The sequence below is a fragment of the Emys orbicularis genome, chromosome 4 (genome assembly GCF_028017835.1).
Source record: "Emys orbicularis isolate rEmyOrb1 chromosome 4, rEmyOrb1.hap1, whole genome shotgun sequence".
NCBI classification, from domain to species: domain Eukaryota; kingdom Metazoa; phylum Chordata; order Testudines; family Emydidae; genus Emys; species Emys orbicularis.
In genome coordinates, this window is record NC_088686.1 from 124,084,478 (window position 1) to 124,099,908 (window position 15,431).

Below are 15,431 nucleotides of genomic sequence, written 5' to 3' on the forward strand. Positions count from 1 at the left end.
GAGGTAGCTCTCAAGTGAGGTATGGCAGAAGGCTAGTTGCAGACTTCCCTATGGAGAGGACCACACAGAGGTGAGATCTGCAGAACAATCTCCCAGGGGAAGTGGGGGAAACCCCACCACTGAAGACACCTAAAACTAGACTAGGGACAAATTCCTAGATGATGTCCTGTTGGGACCAGTCCTGATGGACTAAGTGGGGCCTGATTGGCCCCTTCCAAGTTGAATTTCTGGGGTGGTCCCTTGTAAAAGGAAGACACTTGGCAAATGCAGGCTTCTGGCAGCCCTGCACAAGGGGTTGGGACTCGGTGTCAGTTATGATCTGGTTCTTGGTTAGTTAAGCACCATGTTGTGGTGCGTGTATGTGTGAGGAGGGAGGGAGACCCAAACTAGTGGGGAAGGAGAGACTGGAGCACATCCAGTTAGGCTGGTGGTGATGGCCTGGAGCATTCAGGTCAGGCTTGATGATCTGGTGGCCCCTTCTGGCCTTGAACTCTGACTCAATGACTCTATTGGTGGGGGCGATCCCCTTCCCCATGCTGAAGGAGCTGTGGCCCTCAGCAGGATTTGGGGGAGGAAGAGGCAAGGAGGGAAGTATATGCTATGATAGGAGTCAGTTGCCCTGCCTAGCTGTGATTTTTGCACCTACATTGACCAGCTACATATGAAGTCCAGTGAGAGCCCCCCAGAGTGATAGGTAGAAACTGAATGCGAATCCTCTGCCACCCTGCTGAGAAAAAGCCAGAGCCCTTCTGAGCTGGTAGATCGGAGCACATGTAACAAGACAGATGCAGGGCTGCTCCGTCTGGCCCCAGTGTGAGGGCCCCTGGGACGTTGTGTGCTGGGCCCCAGGGTACAATACCTTCTTTGAGTTTGGACCAATCACTGAGGTCCTGGGAAGCTGAGGGACATTCAGGTCACATGTGAAATGGGTCCCACCAGGGATGATGAGGGCTAGCTGGTGGCTCCTGCAGAGAAACAGCCTGCCTGTCTCTTCGAGGCATCCTTCAGGCAGCAATCAAGAAAGCAGCCCTGCATGGTGCCAGCAGGGCCACCGAGAGCGGGTTCGGGCCCTGGTGAAAAAAAATTTTCAGGCCCCCCAGCAAGGGCGGACCAGCTAAACGGGGTGGGGGCGGGAGCCGGGCCCGGAATTTTTTTGGGCCCCCCAGCAAGGGTGGACCGGCTAAACAGGGCCAACGAGAGGGGGTGCAAGCCGGGCCCCCTTCTGGACCATTGGGCCCCAGTAATTTGTACCGGCTTCCCCCCCTCTCGTCGGCCCTGGGTGCCAGTCTTGTAAGCCGCTGCCCTTTCAGGCCTCTTTCCCAGGTATGGCTGAAGTGCCAGTGGCAATCAGACTGCATCCCCTAGCCCTGTGCCCTTCAGACCGGGTGTGGTAGCACTGAGCTTTAGGCTGGGGCCAGAGGTCAGGTGTCTGTACTCACACTGCTCAGTCTGCAACCTTTCACCCTGGTGAGTGTGAAGTCCTGCCTGCGAGCCCAGGCCAGAGTGGCTGGGAGAGCGTGAACTGACTGGTCATTCTGGGGATCGCAGTAGGATGGGCAGCTGCGGCTGGTACTCTAAGGCCCTCCCTTGTGAAGTCTTGCAAGGCTCAATCTTGTCCTCTTCCAGCACTTCTGTGGGGCCATGAGATGCCATGGATCTGATGTCAGCTATTGGCCCTCCAGCTTTCCATCCCCCCAGTAATCGGGGCTGTCACAGAGATGCTCTGGAACCTGCAGGAAGAGGGGAGCTGGCTGATACGCTCGCCCTGGGGTGGCATGTGCACTCTCGTTCTCAATGGCTTCACTGTCTTCTGTTCCCTCCCCCAGGGGCCTGGGGCAGGGTGTCCTTACCTGCCACCAGCTTAGCCTAGCAGCGCTTGGGGTTGGAGTCAAAGGCTGCAGCTGGAGGGCCTGGAGGAGGGGTTCTGCTCCTAACGCAGGGTGTGGGTTGGGCTGTGGTCCCTGAGAGGGCTGGGGGGCAAAGCCCTTACCAGCAAGTGTAACATCCCCCTAGGTTGTAGGGATGGAGCACGGCTATGGCCCCTCCATTGTGGATGCTGCTCCATTAGTGACGTGTCCATGTTGGGGGTGAAGCCATGAGCGCCTGAGTGGGGCTCATAAGGTGGGGGTGGAGCCAGGGTGTAAGTGGAGCTAGATGTGTGGGGGTGGAGCTGTGGAGTGGGCGGGGCTAGTGCTGTGGGGTGGGGCCTATGCAGTGACTGCCCAGTTGCCTGGTGCCCATTGTTGTGGGCGTGTCTGAGCAGTCCCAGTGCCATATAGCGGCCCAGGTGGGACGAGTGGGAGTGATCAGAGCCCCATGGCTGACTCCATTGTACCCCCCTCGCTGCCCTGTGGCCTTATCAATGCTGCCAACCGGTACCTGAGCGCCGAGCCCTTCCGCTTCCAGGTGGTGGCCACGGGCTTGGTGCTGCGGCTCCGCCAGGTCTGGATGCTCCGCTTCGTGCCCTCACAGGGAGCCGGGGCGGCCGGGCAAGCCGAGGAGAGCGGGCAGAGACTGCATCTGCTCAGCTGGCTGCAGCGCTTCCTGGCGGCCGATCCCAACGGCAAAGTCACCTGTGACCAGGAGAGCCCGGGCCCAGGTGCCCTCTTCCTGCTGCGGCAGTACCCAGATGGCAAGGTGTGCAAACTCCATCCACCCAGAACTCCCCATTGCCCCCCACCCCAGGCACCAGCTCCACAGACCCCGGGCCCCCCTCCTGCTGCAGCAGCACCTGAGGGCAAGGTGTGAGCCCCCACCTGCCCCAGCACCTAGCACCCACATACTGCTGCCATATCAGCCCATCTGACGGTAGAGCCCGCAGCCCCCTGCCCTCCCTATGGGCAATCCTTCAGCACCCTGCCTAGGGGGACCTGACAGCTGGGGGAGGAGCAAAGCTGGCTGGGGCTCAGCTGGCAAAGGGGCTCCCCACAGATCAGTGGGGGTCCTTGCACTGAGCCGGGGCATGGGGGAGTGCAGACGAGCTCGGGTGCCGTGTCAAGTCAGAATTAGCTCTCCCACCAAGCAACCTCTCTGCTCTGGCCAAGGCCTTAGGGGCACTGTACTATATTGGAGAGTGACCATGGCCTCAGCCCACCATTAGTGGGTCTCTACAACACAGGATGGGTGGGCTCATCTCAGTCCCCCCCCCCCCCCCCTCCCGATTTGTGTGTTGGGAAGGAAGTTTGTCCTGTGCCTGCTCAGATCCTCTACCCTGCAGCCACCAGGGGGCCACGCATCCCCCAAGAAATCCCCCTTTCTGTGGGCACAGTCGCTGTGTCACTGGCTGGAGGTGACTGGGTGCTCCCTGAGGGTCGGTCGGCTCGGGGCCTGCTTTTAGGGCGCAGGTCCCACTGTAAGCTCCAGGGAGGGGGAGGCACTTTTTGCCTCCAGGCCAGTGACTGGAGTCTGGCTGGAGCTGGTAGTGACCAAAAGCCTTCCCGCGAGCCGGCTGCTGAGGGGTCTGGGGCAGATAAGTTGTAGGCATCTCAACCTGGTGGCGCAGGCGCCCATGTCTCAGATGCCGTGGCTGGGAGCCTCCGAACAAGCCACGGGGCCAGCATGAGGGGTGGGTGGAGCCCCTGAGCTGGGACTGACTGAGTCACTTTGGATGTGGGCTGAAGCGGAGCCAGGGGCATGATTGCTCAGGGGTCTTGGGGTCAAGCGGGTCCTGCCCATGAGTCAGACGGAGCCAGGGGCTGAAGAGCAGGCAGAAGACGAGCCGTCAAAGCTCACGTGTCAGCACGGACCCAGCTGGGGGCGCTCCTGTGCTCTAAGGCCCAGACATCCTCTCCTCAGACATACGAGCCCTGAGGATTTCCCACCTCCACTTTACCAAGGAAATGGGGGATCCTGCAGGTCCCTGGTCCCACAGAAGGTAAGGATGTGGGTGCCACTGGGGCTCCCTTGCTGCACTGCAGCCCAGGTGGGAGAGGTCTACGTACCCCTCTCCTGGGCCCTCTTCCAGCCAGCCCGGCCCCTCTGGCTGCTGAGCGTGGCTCATGTGACAGTGCCGGCTTCTCTCCTCCATGTACCAACACACCCAGGTCTTCCTGTGGCTCCCCCCAGGCTCCCACATGCAAACCGGGGCCCTCGATTGCTGTGCTGGGGTCTGCACTGGAGGAGCCAGCACTGCCCCCCAAGCCATGCTGGCACCGGCCCCTCCTTGCTTGGGTATGTGCTTTGCCCACAGGGAAGACCCATCTGTACCCACCCTGCCCTGGCACTGACGAGCTGCCCCTCCTGGCAGGTGTCCCTGCAGTGCGAACTCTCCCAGCGCTACCTGGGTGGGGCCGAGGACAACGTCACCTGCTTTGCCCAGACCGTGAGTGAGGGCGAGAAGTGGAGCCTGCACCTGGCCCAGCACCCCAACGGGCACATGCTGAACCCCGGCAAGCAGCGCTACATGCGCTGCGACCAGCAGACCGGGCACATGCGCTGCGACCGCGATCTGCCCTGGGGGCCCGAGGCCGTCATCACCCTCCACTTTGACCTCAAAGGTGGGCAGCCCCTCCCCGCTTCCTCAGGGGTGCTCTGCCCTGCTGGGGTGGGGGGAGCTGAGGGGAGGTACTGGAGAGGGGGTGGGGGACCGGGGGGGTGCCATGTGGGAGTAGATCGGAGGGAAGGGGGAAGATGTGAGCAGGGGAGTGGGGTATTGGGCGCTGGGGTGGGTGGGGAAGGATCTGAGGGTGCAAGGAAGGATGTGGGAGGCCAGGGCACTGGGGTGGGATAGGGAATATACATGTAGATGAGGTGGGGTGCATGCTTGCCCATTGCATGTGTCCCACAGGCCTGCAGCATCACTGGGATTGCCAGTGGCTCGGATCCTGTACAGCTGGGAGGGCTGTTAGGCCAGCAGCACTGGGCCGTGGTGCCCTGGTGCCAGGGTGACTCTCTCTCTAATGTTGCCTCCCTGCCCCGTCTCTAGAGAAGAAGTACGGCCTGCGGAGCGGGGCTGGGAGCCTCCTGGCTGCCGACGGCTCACTACAGGCCGAGCTGTCCCCTCAGACGCTCTACTCCCTGGAGCTGCGGGGTGGCCTGCTGGCCCTGCGGGACACGGATGGCAGGTACCTGACTGGGCGTGAGGGCACCGTCAAGACCTTCAAGACGGACAAGCCGGGGCGCGACGAGCTCTTTGCTCTGGAGCCCAGTGCTGCACAGGTCTCGCTGCGCACCTTTGCCGGGGGCCGCTTTGTCTGCTGCAGGCCAGGTGAGCGGGGCAGGGTGGGGAACCCGGTGCTGCATCCAGATGGCACCACTTGCCCTGCTGGCTGCTGCTACTCCCACTCCAACTCTTCCCCCCCCCCCCCCCGCCCTGGGCTGCTCTCCGGACGGGCAGCATGTGCTGCAGCAGGAGCAGACCTGGCAGCCAGGCCCCATGTACTCTGGGGCACTCTGCACATAGAAGGCCTAGTGGCTGCAGCACTGGACTGGGACTGGATCTGGGTTCATATCCCGGCTCCCTGTGGGACCTAGCTCAAGTCACTGCATCTCTCTAGGCCTCTGTTCCCTATGTGCAAAATGTAGATAACGTTCCTTCCTTTCTCCCCTGTTTGTGTAGTGAAACAGTCAGATCTGTAGGGCAGGGACTGTCACTGTGTCTATACAGCCCCTAGCACAATGGGGCCTGATCTTGGTTCAGGCCCCTATTGTTGTTATCTGTATTAAACTACGGTGTGATCTGAATTCTGCAGCAAAATCCGGTGGTCTCTGACAAAGATACAAGTCGTTTGCAATATTGCACCCAGTGGAATATGGAAATCTGCACTGTGCTGTTTATTTTGTGTAAAGCATTGTATACTGGGCTACCCCCACATGTTGAACATGGCCCATGGGGTTTGGCATTGACAGATAGTCAGTAGGTTTCATGCTTAACAGTCCATAAGAGCTGCCGGATCAGCCGGCACTTCCTTCCCTAGCTGTTGTTTCAGGCTGTCTGCCTACAGCCTCAGGCAGGTGTCCCATTGTTAATTACCCTCCATTCATATTTTCAAGGGGGCTCTGCATTATGTGGGCAGCCACAGGGTCCCAGTTAGCCCTTGGGATCTCTTCAGAGGGCCATGTCCCCATCTGCTGTGGTGGATGGAAGTTGCCGTGACTCGAGTAGGTCCAGCTGCAGCCAGCAGAGGGCAGCAGTGATACACATACCGGCCCTTCTGGGCCATGGGGGAGGGCGTTATTGACTCTCCAGGCTGGCACCACACTGCCCGCCTTTTTACCATGTGTCTCTTGCTGCCCACAGGGGCTGACATCTATGCCAATGCCATGTCCGTCGGCAACACGGAGATTTTCCAGCTGCTGCTGAACGATGTCACCAAGCAGGCCTGCTTTCGCAGCTCCTCCGGCACCTATCTCGCTGTGGTGAGTGTGGCCGGAGCCAGGGGATTGGCACAGATCCCCCAATGGGGGGAGATCGACAGAACCACCGGCTTTGGCCTGCAGCATGCTGCCTGCTGCAGTGCAGCTCTGGCGATCCACCAGCAGGGGGCGAACACATCGCTGGGACAGGGATGTAGGCAACTGCCAGCACAGGGCAGGCTGGCCCTGGCTCTGCCCTGCTATCCAATCCCAGCTGCTAGAGTGTGCCCCGTTCCAGGAGTGGCCTATTCAGAGGGTGCCAGCAGGTTAGGGGTTAAACCCCCTTGCTCCGGGGCCTGGGTAGGAGAGCTTTGAATCTCAGTCCCTCTGTCCCTCCTCTGCCCAGCCCTGTGCCCAGCTGGTGCCCTCCTTAGCCCTGCCCCAGAGCCATGTTCGCCCCTCTCTTAGGGAGGTGTTAGGTTGTGGTAGGGGAACATGGCTCCAAGGACCGGGCCTGTGGCCAGACCCCAACTGGGAATGGGAGCAGCTCCTGGTCCCCCACAAAGGGGGAACGTGAGGGCTGAGCACCCGTCCCCGCCCCCTAATGCTGCCTCCTTGCAGGGCCCCAAGGATTCTGTGGTGAGCACCAGCACCCAGGACAAGGGGGTCTGGTTCTCACTCCAGTACCGGGAGCAGAGGGTGACCCTGCGAATGGCTGACGGCAGACACATGGCCACCAGACCCAATGGGCAGCTGCTGCTGGTGCCCGAGGCGGCAGGTAGGGGCGGGACGCAGCCGATGCCCCTAATTGGGGAGGGGGGTTGGCAATGCGATAGAGGCCCTTCACCTCAGTGCCCCACGCTTCCCATCCAGCCCTGGGGCGGCGCTGATAAATCCCTCCCGTGCAGTGGCTGTTGTGGGGCTCACGTGACGTCTCTGCCCAGATCACTGGCACTAACTGCTCCCCTTGGCTGCAGCCAGGGTCCACCCTGGCCTTGGAATGAGGCCCTGGGGCAGGGGCCAGGACTGCCCTGCAAGGAGAGCGTCCGTTTCCAGGGCTTGCTCTTCAGCAGCGATGGTGATTTTGGGCACACAGCAGCTTTGGCCTCTCTGCTCGATCCCTGCCCTGGAGGGGTGGGGCAGAGGGGGTCCAGGGCCCTGCTCTAGAGCGTCACCCCCAATCCCCCATCCCCGGGGGAGTGGGCCCTGGCCTGCCCCATATACCAAAGGGATGGTTCTCAGCAGCAGCCCCTCCTGACCTGACTTGACAGAGCTTTGGCCCTGTCTGCCTCCACACAGCGCCTCTGCAGGGCCGGTAGCCTCCATCCTGTGCCCCGTGTGGGGCCAGCTGGAGCTAACGCTGCCTGCTGGGATCTGTGCCCTCAGGCAAGGGGGAGGAGTTCCTGCTGCTGCTGGTGAACCGGCCCCTGCTGATCCTGCAGAGCGAGGCGGGCTTCGTGGGGCTGTTCCCCGGGACGCAGCGCCTGGACGGAAACCGGCCAGCCTACGATGCCAGCGCCCTGACACTCGGCGAGGACGGCTTCTGCCACTTCAGAATCGGTGCGGCATGGGGTTCCTGCCAGGGTCTGGGGCATAGAGACACCAGGGGGCTGGGGAGTACCAGGCATGGGGAGGGGACCAAGGAGCTGTGCCAGGGGCTGGAGTGTGGGGGTGCAGGGTGATGAGGATGTGCCAGGCACTGGGGTATCCCTGGGGATGGGGGTGCTAGGGTAACCCGACTGGAAGTGGGGGGACGGGCCCTTGGCCATGTCTTAGGAAGGGGGGTTGCCCAGGGTTCCTCTGCCCAGGCTGGAAATGCCCTCTTCCATCACTGGGGGGACAGTCAATGAACTGCTGAAGGCCCCCAGCTCCTCCCCTTCCCATCTGGTGCAGTAACCAGCACTTCAGAGGCAAGGGGGAAGCGCCCCCTGCCCCTCCCATCTTCCTAGGAGCAGAGTCCACGCTGGCCCCACCTAGTGTCCGCTCTGCAGCAAGGCTCTGGTGTGCATCTCCTGGAGTGCTTCCACCCATAACATCCTGCAGCAGCGCCTCCCCTAGGTTACAAGTGCACCCTTTCACTCTGGCCGCCCCCTCCGCCATGATCCACGTCACCCGGCCCTAACTGCTCCCTTTGGCCCACAGCCAACAAGTACTGGAGCCTGGACCAGGACGGGCTGGTCATGGCGAGTGGAGACCACCCCAGCAACTTCACCCTCCAGTTCGTCTCCTCCAGCTGCCTCGTGCTGAAGGCTCCCAACAGCAAGTACCTGGTGGCGGAGGCGGGGGGCCGCCTGTGGGCAGGGGCCTCAGACGCAGCCTCTGCCACGCCCTTCCGCTACTAAGGGTCTCTAGCCCCTGAAATAAACTTCTCTTCCGCTGTCCAAGCGCTGCCAGCCTGTTGCTGGGACCCCCTCCCCTCCTGCTGCCACCCAGTCATTGCCCATCTTGCCTCACTATCAGTATCCCTCCTGCTGCCTGGAGAATGGGTCCAGGCTGGGGCGGACAGTGCAGGCTGGCATGGGCCTGGCCTGCCACCTGGAGCCAGCTGTTGGGAGGAGATGTGGGTCGGGGGAGGGAGGCGAATTGATGGGGCTTCTCCTAGCCAGAGCAGAGCTCTGTGGCACAGGGAGCATTCATGTGCCCTGAAGTGGGAGCAGGCTGCCCCCTAGTGGCCCAGGGGGGAGGTGCCTCCTTGCTGCCTCCTGGGGGAAGCCCTACTCTAATGAAAAGGCTCCAGGCAGCAGTAGCAGAAAAATAAATATTTATTGGAAAATAGTATTGATTTGGAGGATGCAAGAGGAGGGGGAAAAGTGCCATGAGTCACTGCTACAGCAAATAACACTGAATCTGGGGGAGCGGGTGGAAGCACCTCCCAATCAGTCACACATGCGATAGACAGGAGCTTATTAATACTTACAAGGGGGGCCCTGGGTGTCTGCCCCTCTGCTGAAATGGGAGGACACGGAAGGTGCAGGCATGATCCATGGGGGTGTAGTCTGGGCCAGGGGCCACCTGGCCTTGTGTGTGTGGGCTCGGACAAACTCTAAGCCCTGGCTGTAGGGGCCGGAATGGGATCCATGTCAGCTCCCAGCAGCCTCTCTCCCCCTCCCCCCTCCCACTGCCCGGCAGGCGGGGGAGGGCGGTGCCTGCAGCGGGTGAGTGATGCCTGGGCACACGCAATGGCTGCTTCATGAGGCGCCAGGTCTGGGATGCGAGTTAAAGTCTCTCTCCAAGTCGCTGGGCACGCCAGCGGTGGCTTCCTGCCCAGGAGGGGCTGATGTGGAACGAGGCTGTGGCTGGGTCTAGCTCTGCTCCGAGGGACTGAGACGCCGCCATCAGACCAGCCGTGGAGGGAGGGAATGTGTGGCCTCAGTCCCAGGTGCTGGGGCAACGCGTCGCCTTGTCTGGCCCGGAACAGCGTGGATGGAGCCTTAGTATGAGTCCACCCTAGAGGGAGATAAACAGGAGAGAGCCTGGCCGTCAATTGCAGACCCTCAGCAGCCTCTCCAACCCCACCCTGCACACGGCTCTGGCTGGGGGGGGAGCTTCCCTCACATCCCTGGGCAACCCTGTCACCCCAGCTGCTTCCCCACCCTGCTGGGAATCTGTCCTCATAGCAGCCAATCAGAGGAGAGGAGTACAGATGAGGAAACCGAGGCAGGGGCAGTCAGGAACGGCACCCAGGAGTCCTGATCCCCAGGCGTGTGCATGAGCCACCTGCCCAGCCATTCCCTGTTTGTATCATCAGCGTTTTCTCTCCACACTTTCCCTCCCTCATCCTGTCTCCACCACAGCCTCCCTCCTTGCTCATGACCTAGTTATTCCCACATTTCCACTAGCCCATGAATGGTCCAGTCTTTCCCAGCCCCAGTGCTTTTTCACCCCTTGGATCCTGTCTCCCTCCTGGCCAGTTTGTCCACCCCAGCTCCTCCCGTTACCCCTCCAGACCCTGCCCACACCTGCTCAGTTTCCCACTGCCTCCCAGTGGTGCTGCTGCTCAGGGCAGGAGGGGGTGGGGTACCTGGAGAAGGAGGCCAGGGTGAGGATGCCCAGGAGCAGCTCGACGGCGTAGAAGAGCAGCAGGATGGCATTGAGGATGGCCTCCAGCCGGAGGGCGTAGGTCTGCAGGAGCAGGTAATAGGCCGCCATCACTGCCGCCGGGAATGTCAAGGCCAGGCTGATGGAGAGCGGCACCTTCCGCTGGCACAGGTTCCCCTTGGAGCCTGCCACGTGGCACAGTTAGTAAGGCAACCTCTCCCTGCCCTGCAGCCATTCACGCATGCAGCTTCCTGGAGGGGCACAACTGGGGGGACAGACTGCTGGGGGATTGGGATATAGAGTCTATCCCCTCTAGGACACAGGCTCCAATCCAGCCCAAGGGCAGGGAATGGGACATGGAGCCTTTCCTCTCTAGGCCTCTGGCCCCTGGTCCAGAAACCTGGCTGGCTCAGGCAAAGAGCTCTTCAGCTCTAGGCACTGATCCATCTCCAAGCTGAGTGAGCAAAAGCCAGTCATGTGCTGGCTGCTTGGCGGCCCAGTGAAATCAGGCACCAGTCCAGCCGTCTCAGAGCTGTTTGCTCCCAGGGGGCTGCTCACCCTGTTGTTCCAGAGTTGGCTGTTAATCTTAGGCACTCACCAAAAAATATCCGAGTGACTTCAATGCCGAGATAGAGGAAGAGCATGACCAGATCCAGGGCCAGGTTGGCAGAGGGGTATGGTAACAGCAGCCCTGTGGACACAAGTCACCTGTTTCAGGAGGAGCGCAAGGCCTCCAAACACTCTTTCTGGGGTGCCACTGTCCCTCACCGGGACAGGCCCCTAAGGAAGGGGAGATGGCCGTGAATAGCTAGTGGTTCTCAGCCCGAAGGCCTTCCTCCAGGGACAGCAAGTCTGGGGGAGAGCCCCAGAGAGGTGCCAGCAGGACCACAGAAATGCAGTGCAGAGAGTGGCTCATCTAATGGGTCCCGGCCCTTGCCCAGCATCAGAGCCAAAGGCTTCCTCTTACTCCTCCCTCCCACCAGATGCAGCCCTGCAACGGGCTGGGAGTGGCTGAAACGCATGGATGGGCTGGGAGGCCTGAGAGGCTTGGGTGGAATAAGTCAGCTGGCACTTCACTGGGCTTGTCCTGCCTGCCTTGCCCTCAGTCAAGTGGCGCTTGATACCACAGCACAGAGGGCAGCCCTGCTGCCAAAGGCTGTTCCGTAGTAGTCCCTGGTGATCTGGAATGGCAGCGGAGGGAACTCACCTTTATAGACGAATATGAAGATCTCCAGGAGGAAGTAAGTGGCATAATACCATCCATTGAGGAAGAGCAGGATTTCCAGCGGTGTAGAGGAGAGCTGGCGGCCTGGGGGATGGGCAGATGAATAGCATGAATGGGCGAGGTGCTGCTCCCCATGCAGGCCTGCCAGCCTCATTCTTCCCTCCAAAGAGGGCAGAGGAAGCCAAAAGGGCCTGAGCTGCATTAACCCCTAACTCCCCATGGGAGCCCCGCCCTTGTAGGATGAGGGATTGTCTGGCTCTCTGAGATAGGCTGAACACAAGGGACTGACTGAGAGGATAGGTGGTCAAGGTACTGGCCTGGATCCTTTCCCAGCTCTGCAATAGGCTCCTTGCATGACCCTGGGCGAGCCACTGAGCACAGACTTACAAAGAGATGTAGGCACCTAAAAATGTAGACAGGTGCTCACCTGCCTCTTTAGGTACCTCAAAATCTGACCCTGAGTCTCTCTGGGCCTCAGTTTCCCATCTGTAAAATGGGGATAAGAATCCTTCCTTTTATAGAATCATAGAATATCAGGGTTGGAAGGGACTTCAGGAGGTCATCTAGTCCAACCCCCTGCTCAAGCAGGACCAATTCCCAACTAAATCATCCCAGCCAGGGCTTTGTCAAGCATGACCTTAAAAACCTCTAAGGAAGGAGATTCCACCGCCTCTCTAGGTAACCCATTCCAGTGCTTTCTCCCAGCTTTTATCTATTTTGTTTCACTGGGGCAGGGGCTGGTTCTCGCAATGCATTAGTGCAGCAGAATGGAGCCCTGATCTCAGCTGGGGCTGCTGGGTGCTATCGTGATTTCACAGCGTCTAAGGCCAGAAGGGATCACTGAGTCTGACCTCCTGTATAGCACAGGTTGCCAAGTTACCCCAGAGGCCAGACGAGCTGCCACTCGGGGCTGACCTCACATCTGGCATGAGTCCAGTAACTTGTGTTTGACTAAAGCATCTTCCAGAGAGGTGATGTGACTCCCCCACTTCCCTGGGTCATTTTTTCCCGTGGTCTGTCCCCTCACTGTTGGGAACGTCGGCCTATTGTCTAATTTGAATTTGTCCAGCTTCAGCTTCCAGCCGTTGTTTCGTGGTTGGCTCTTCTCCGCTAGAAGCAGGCAGTGTGGTTCTCTAAGCCTCTCCACTTTCTGTCTGCAGACAGAAGCTTTCCCCACTACATTTTGGTTTTTCTCCCTCTGCTTGGTGCCACCCTTGGCAGGAAGAGGATTTTTGAGAACAGGAAACTTGTATTTAAAGAGAAAACATGGCAGGGCAGCAGGCCCAGCTAAGATCAAAGAGCTCCTACACATGCCCAGCCACACAGTAGTGTGCCACCTGCCCCACTTTACAGCAGGGTATCAGGCAGCAAGGAGTGAAACTCAGCAGCAGGAGCTGGCTTCGCACTCTCCAAGCCGGCTGTTTCTGTCTGGTTGGTGCTTCAGGCCAAGGTGAAGCATTGACTCCACCAGCAGTGATGTGGCAGACAAGCTTTCAGCTGTGTGGGCTGGTCATTTAGCAGTAGAACATGTTGTTTTGGAAGTAACAAGCCAGAGACCCATAGCTCTTGTCTTCTGTTCTGACTGGGGTGAAATAAAGTTCCCAGGAATATGTCTGTAAATGGTGGATTCTCTGTGACCTTAAGTCTTTAAACCATGATTTGAGGACTTCAAGAGGTTAGGGGTCTATTTCAGGAGTCGGTGGGTGAGGTTCTGTGGCCTGCAATGTGCAGGGGGTCAGACTAGATTGGGGTGGGCAAACTACGGTCCGGAGGCCGCATGCGGCCCTTCAGATATTTTAATCCAGGGGGCAGGGTGTGGCTCCTGGAACCAGCAGCATGTCCCCTCTCCGGCTCCTACACGTAGGGGCAGTCAGGGGGCTCCGCACGCTGCCCCCACCTCAAGCGCCGTCCCCACAGCTCTCATTGGAACCATGGCCAATGGGAGCTGCAGGGGCGGCGCCTGCGGACAGGGCAGTGCGCCAAGCCACCTGGCTGCACCTCCACATAGGAGCCAGAGGTGGGACATGTCGCTGCTTCTGGGAGCTGCTTGAGGTAAGCACCGCCTGGAGCCTGCACCCCTGGCCCCCTCCCACGCCCCAACCACCTGCCCCAGCCCTGATCCCCCTCCTGCCCTCCGAACCCCCTGCCCCAGCCCGGAGCCACCCTCCCGCACCCTGAACTCCTCATGTCTGGCTCCACCCCAGAGCTCGCACCCCCAGCCAGAGCCCTCACCCCCTCCCACACCCCAACACCCAATTTTGTGAGCATTCATGGCCCTCTATACAATTTCCATTACCAGATGTAGCCCTCGGGCCAAAAAGTTTGCCCACCCCGGACTAGATGATCATGATGGTCCCTTCTGATCTTAAAGTCTATGAGATGACAGAACCCTGTAGTATGCCGTGTTTTCAAGGTACCGATAGATCGTAATCAGGTTAGTGATGAGATTGGATCTCACTGCCAGAGCTAACGCTGCCCGACCCTGACCGTTTCCATTCCAGCCCCTGCTGGCTGTAGCTCTGTGCTTTGCAGGGAAGTTTCCAGGCCTGGGCTCTGAGGGCGAGCTGCTTTTCAGCACCCTTTGAGCCAGCTGGGGTCAGTGGATCTGGGTGCGTGTGTGTGGGGTGGCTCGGTGCTTTCCTGAGATATAAAATCTGCTCGTTTTGTTTTTAAACCAGCTCCCGAAGGCGCAGGAGGGGGCGATTGGGCAGGGACACCCTCTCCATCAGCACCTGGGGAGAAAGGCTTGGAGGGAATCAGGGGGAAACAGGGCTGGGGGGGGGGCATAGCTGGGGTGGGGGAAAGGGAGGTTGGGGAAAGGGAGGTAGGTGGCCCCCTGGGATGGATTGGGGGAAGGGATGTGCCCCTCCTCCCCGTGGAGGGGAAGGTCAAGGGCCCTTCCCGTGAGGACGGGGTCACGTGGCAGCCCCAGGGTGGTCAGGGAAGTGGGGGGGTCACGTGGCATCCCATGTAGAAGGTGGGGCAGGGGGACGTGCGCCCCGAAGGTGGGAATGGGGAGGTCACGTGTCTTTCCCGCAAGGATTAGGAGTCACGTTGCACAGCCCCCCGGCATGCCCCCCCGGGATGCTGCCGCCCCGCGCTCAGTGAAGGCTCCTGGGGGGGAGGGGGTGTCCCACGCACCGGGCTGAGGGGAGGGGTGGGGTGGGGGGAATCCGGGACCCCCTCCCCCAGCCCCGCACTTACTTCTGGGCGCCATCTTCCATCTCCATGGAAACTGTCACCCAGAGACATCGCTTCCGGCAACGCGGACCAGGGAAGCGGAAGTGCGGGACCAGAGCGGCTCGCGCCGCTCCATCCGGCTCAGCCCCGCGGCTCGATGGTGCTGGAGGACCCGCCGGGCTTTGTGCAGCGGGGGCTGCGTTGGGTGGTGGCGGTGGCAGAGGCAGGGCCTCCGGGGCTGGGGCTCTGCGTAAAGCTCCCGGTCCCGGCATCTCCGCGCTGTCCCGGGGGGTCCCTCCAGCCAGTCCAGGGACCCCCCGGGAGCCTACAGGCTCAGACACCCTCGTCCCCCCCCTTGATTATTGGTTTAACATCTCCTGGGTTCGAAGCCCGTCTCCTGCCTGCGTGGCTCGTTGCCTTTGCCCACCCGCAGCTGGGGACATTGCGATGCTCCCCCGGCCTCTTGCCTCCAGGAGCTTTATGACAAGACTTGTCATCCCATCACAAGAGTTGGCAACGCAGCTATTGGCTCCTCCTCCTATCCAGGGGCTCATGGCTAATATTGAGTGCCTCAAAGTCCGCTTTGAATCCTGATCTCCCTCTCTAACAGCAAGGCTGGTCACTCTGCAGTACCCCTGGCCCTGCTTCCCAATGAGACCCTGCTCCCTCCTTCAGCACCCCAACCCACAGACAA

The 15,431-nt window shown here is 60.4% G+C and overlaps 2 protein-coding genes across 2 annotated transcripts; one reads left to right on the top strand and one right to left on the bottom strand.

Moving 5' to 3' along the window:
• Positions 1-3,673: 3,673 nt before the first annotated feature.
• Positions 3,674-8,655, top strand: LOC135876972 (fascin-like). The gene is made up of 6 exons (XM_065402289.1): positions 3,674-4,496; positions 4,925-5,206; positions 6,239-6,357; positions 6,916-7,072; positions 7,681-7,854; positions 8,437-8,655. The coding sequence occupies exons 1-6, from the start codon at positions 3,674-3,676 to the stop codon at positions 8,634-8,636; spliced, it is 1,755 nt and encodes a 584-aa protein (XP_065258361.1). The 3' UTR covers positions 8,637-8,655.
• A 1,070-nt stretch (positions 8,656-9,725) lies between these two features.
• On the bottom strand, positions 9,726-14,795 carry TMEM216 (transmembrane protein 216). Its single transcript, XM_065403363.1, has 5 exons — positions 14,762-14,795; positions 11,540-11,641; positions 10,931-11,023; positions 10,316-10,517; positions 9,726-9,741 (listed from the first exon to the last, which is right to left on the bottom strand). Exons 1-5 carry the CDS (start codon positions 14,772-14,774, stop codon positions 9,726-9,728), a joined length of 426 nt encoding a protein of 141 aa, XP_065259435.1. The 5' UTR covers positions 14,775-14,795.
• Positions 14,796-15,431: the final 636 nt, after the last annotated feature.

Coding starts and splice junctions, on each gene's coding strand:
- LOC135876972 (XM_065402289.1), top strand. CDS start 3,674: ATGAGTCAGACGGAGCCAGGGGCTGAAGAGCAGGCAGAAGACGAGCCG. Junction 4,497..4,924: donor CCTCCACTTTGACCTCAAAG/GTGGGCAGCCCC, acceptor CCCCGTCTCTAG/AGAAGAAGTACGGCCTGCGG. Junction 7,855..8,436: donor CTTCTGCCACTTCAGAATCG/GTGCGGCATGGG, acceptor TTTGGCCCACAG/CCAACAAGTACTGGAGCCTG.
- TMEM216 (XM_065403363.1), bottom strand. Junction 11,024..11,539: donor CTTCATATTCGTCTATAAAG/GTGAGTTCCCTC, acceptor TTGTGTCCACAG/GGCTGCTGTTACCATACCCC. Junction 10,518..10,930: donor AGTCACTCGGATATTTTTTG/GTGAGTGCCTAA, acceptor GCCACGTGGCAG/GCTCCAAGGGGAACCTGTGC.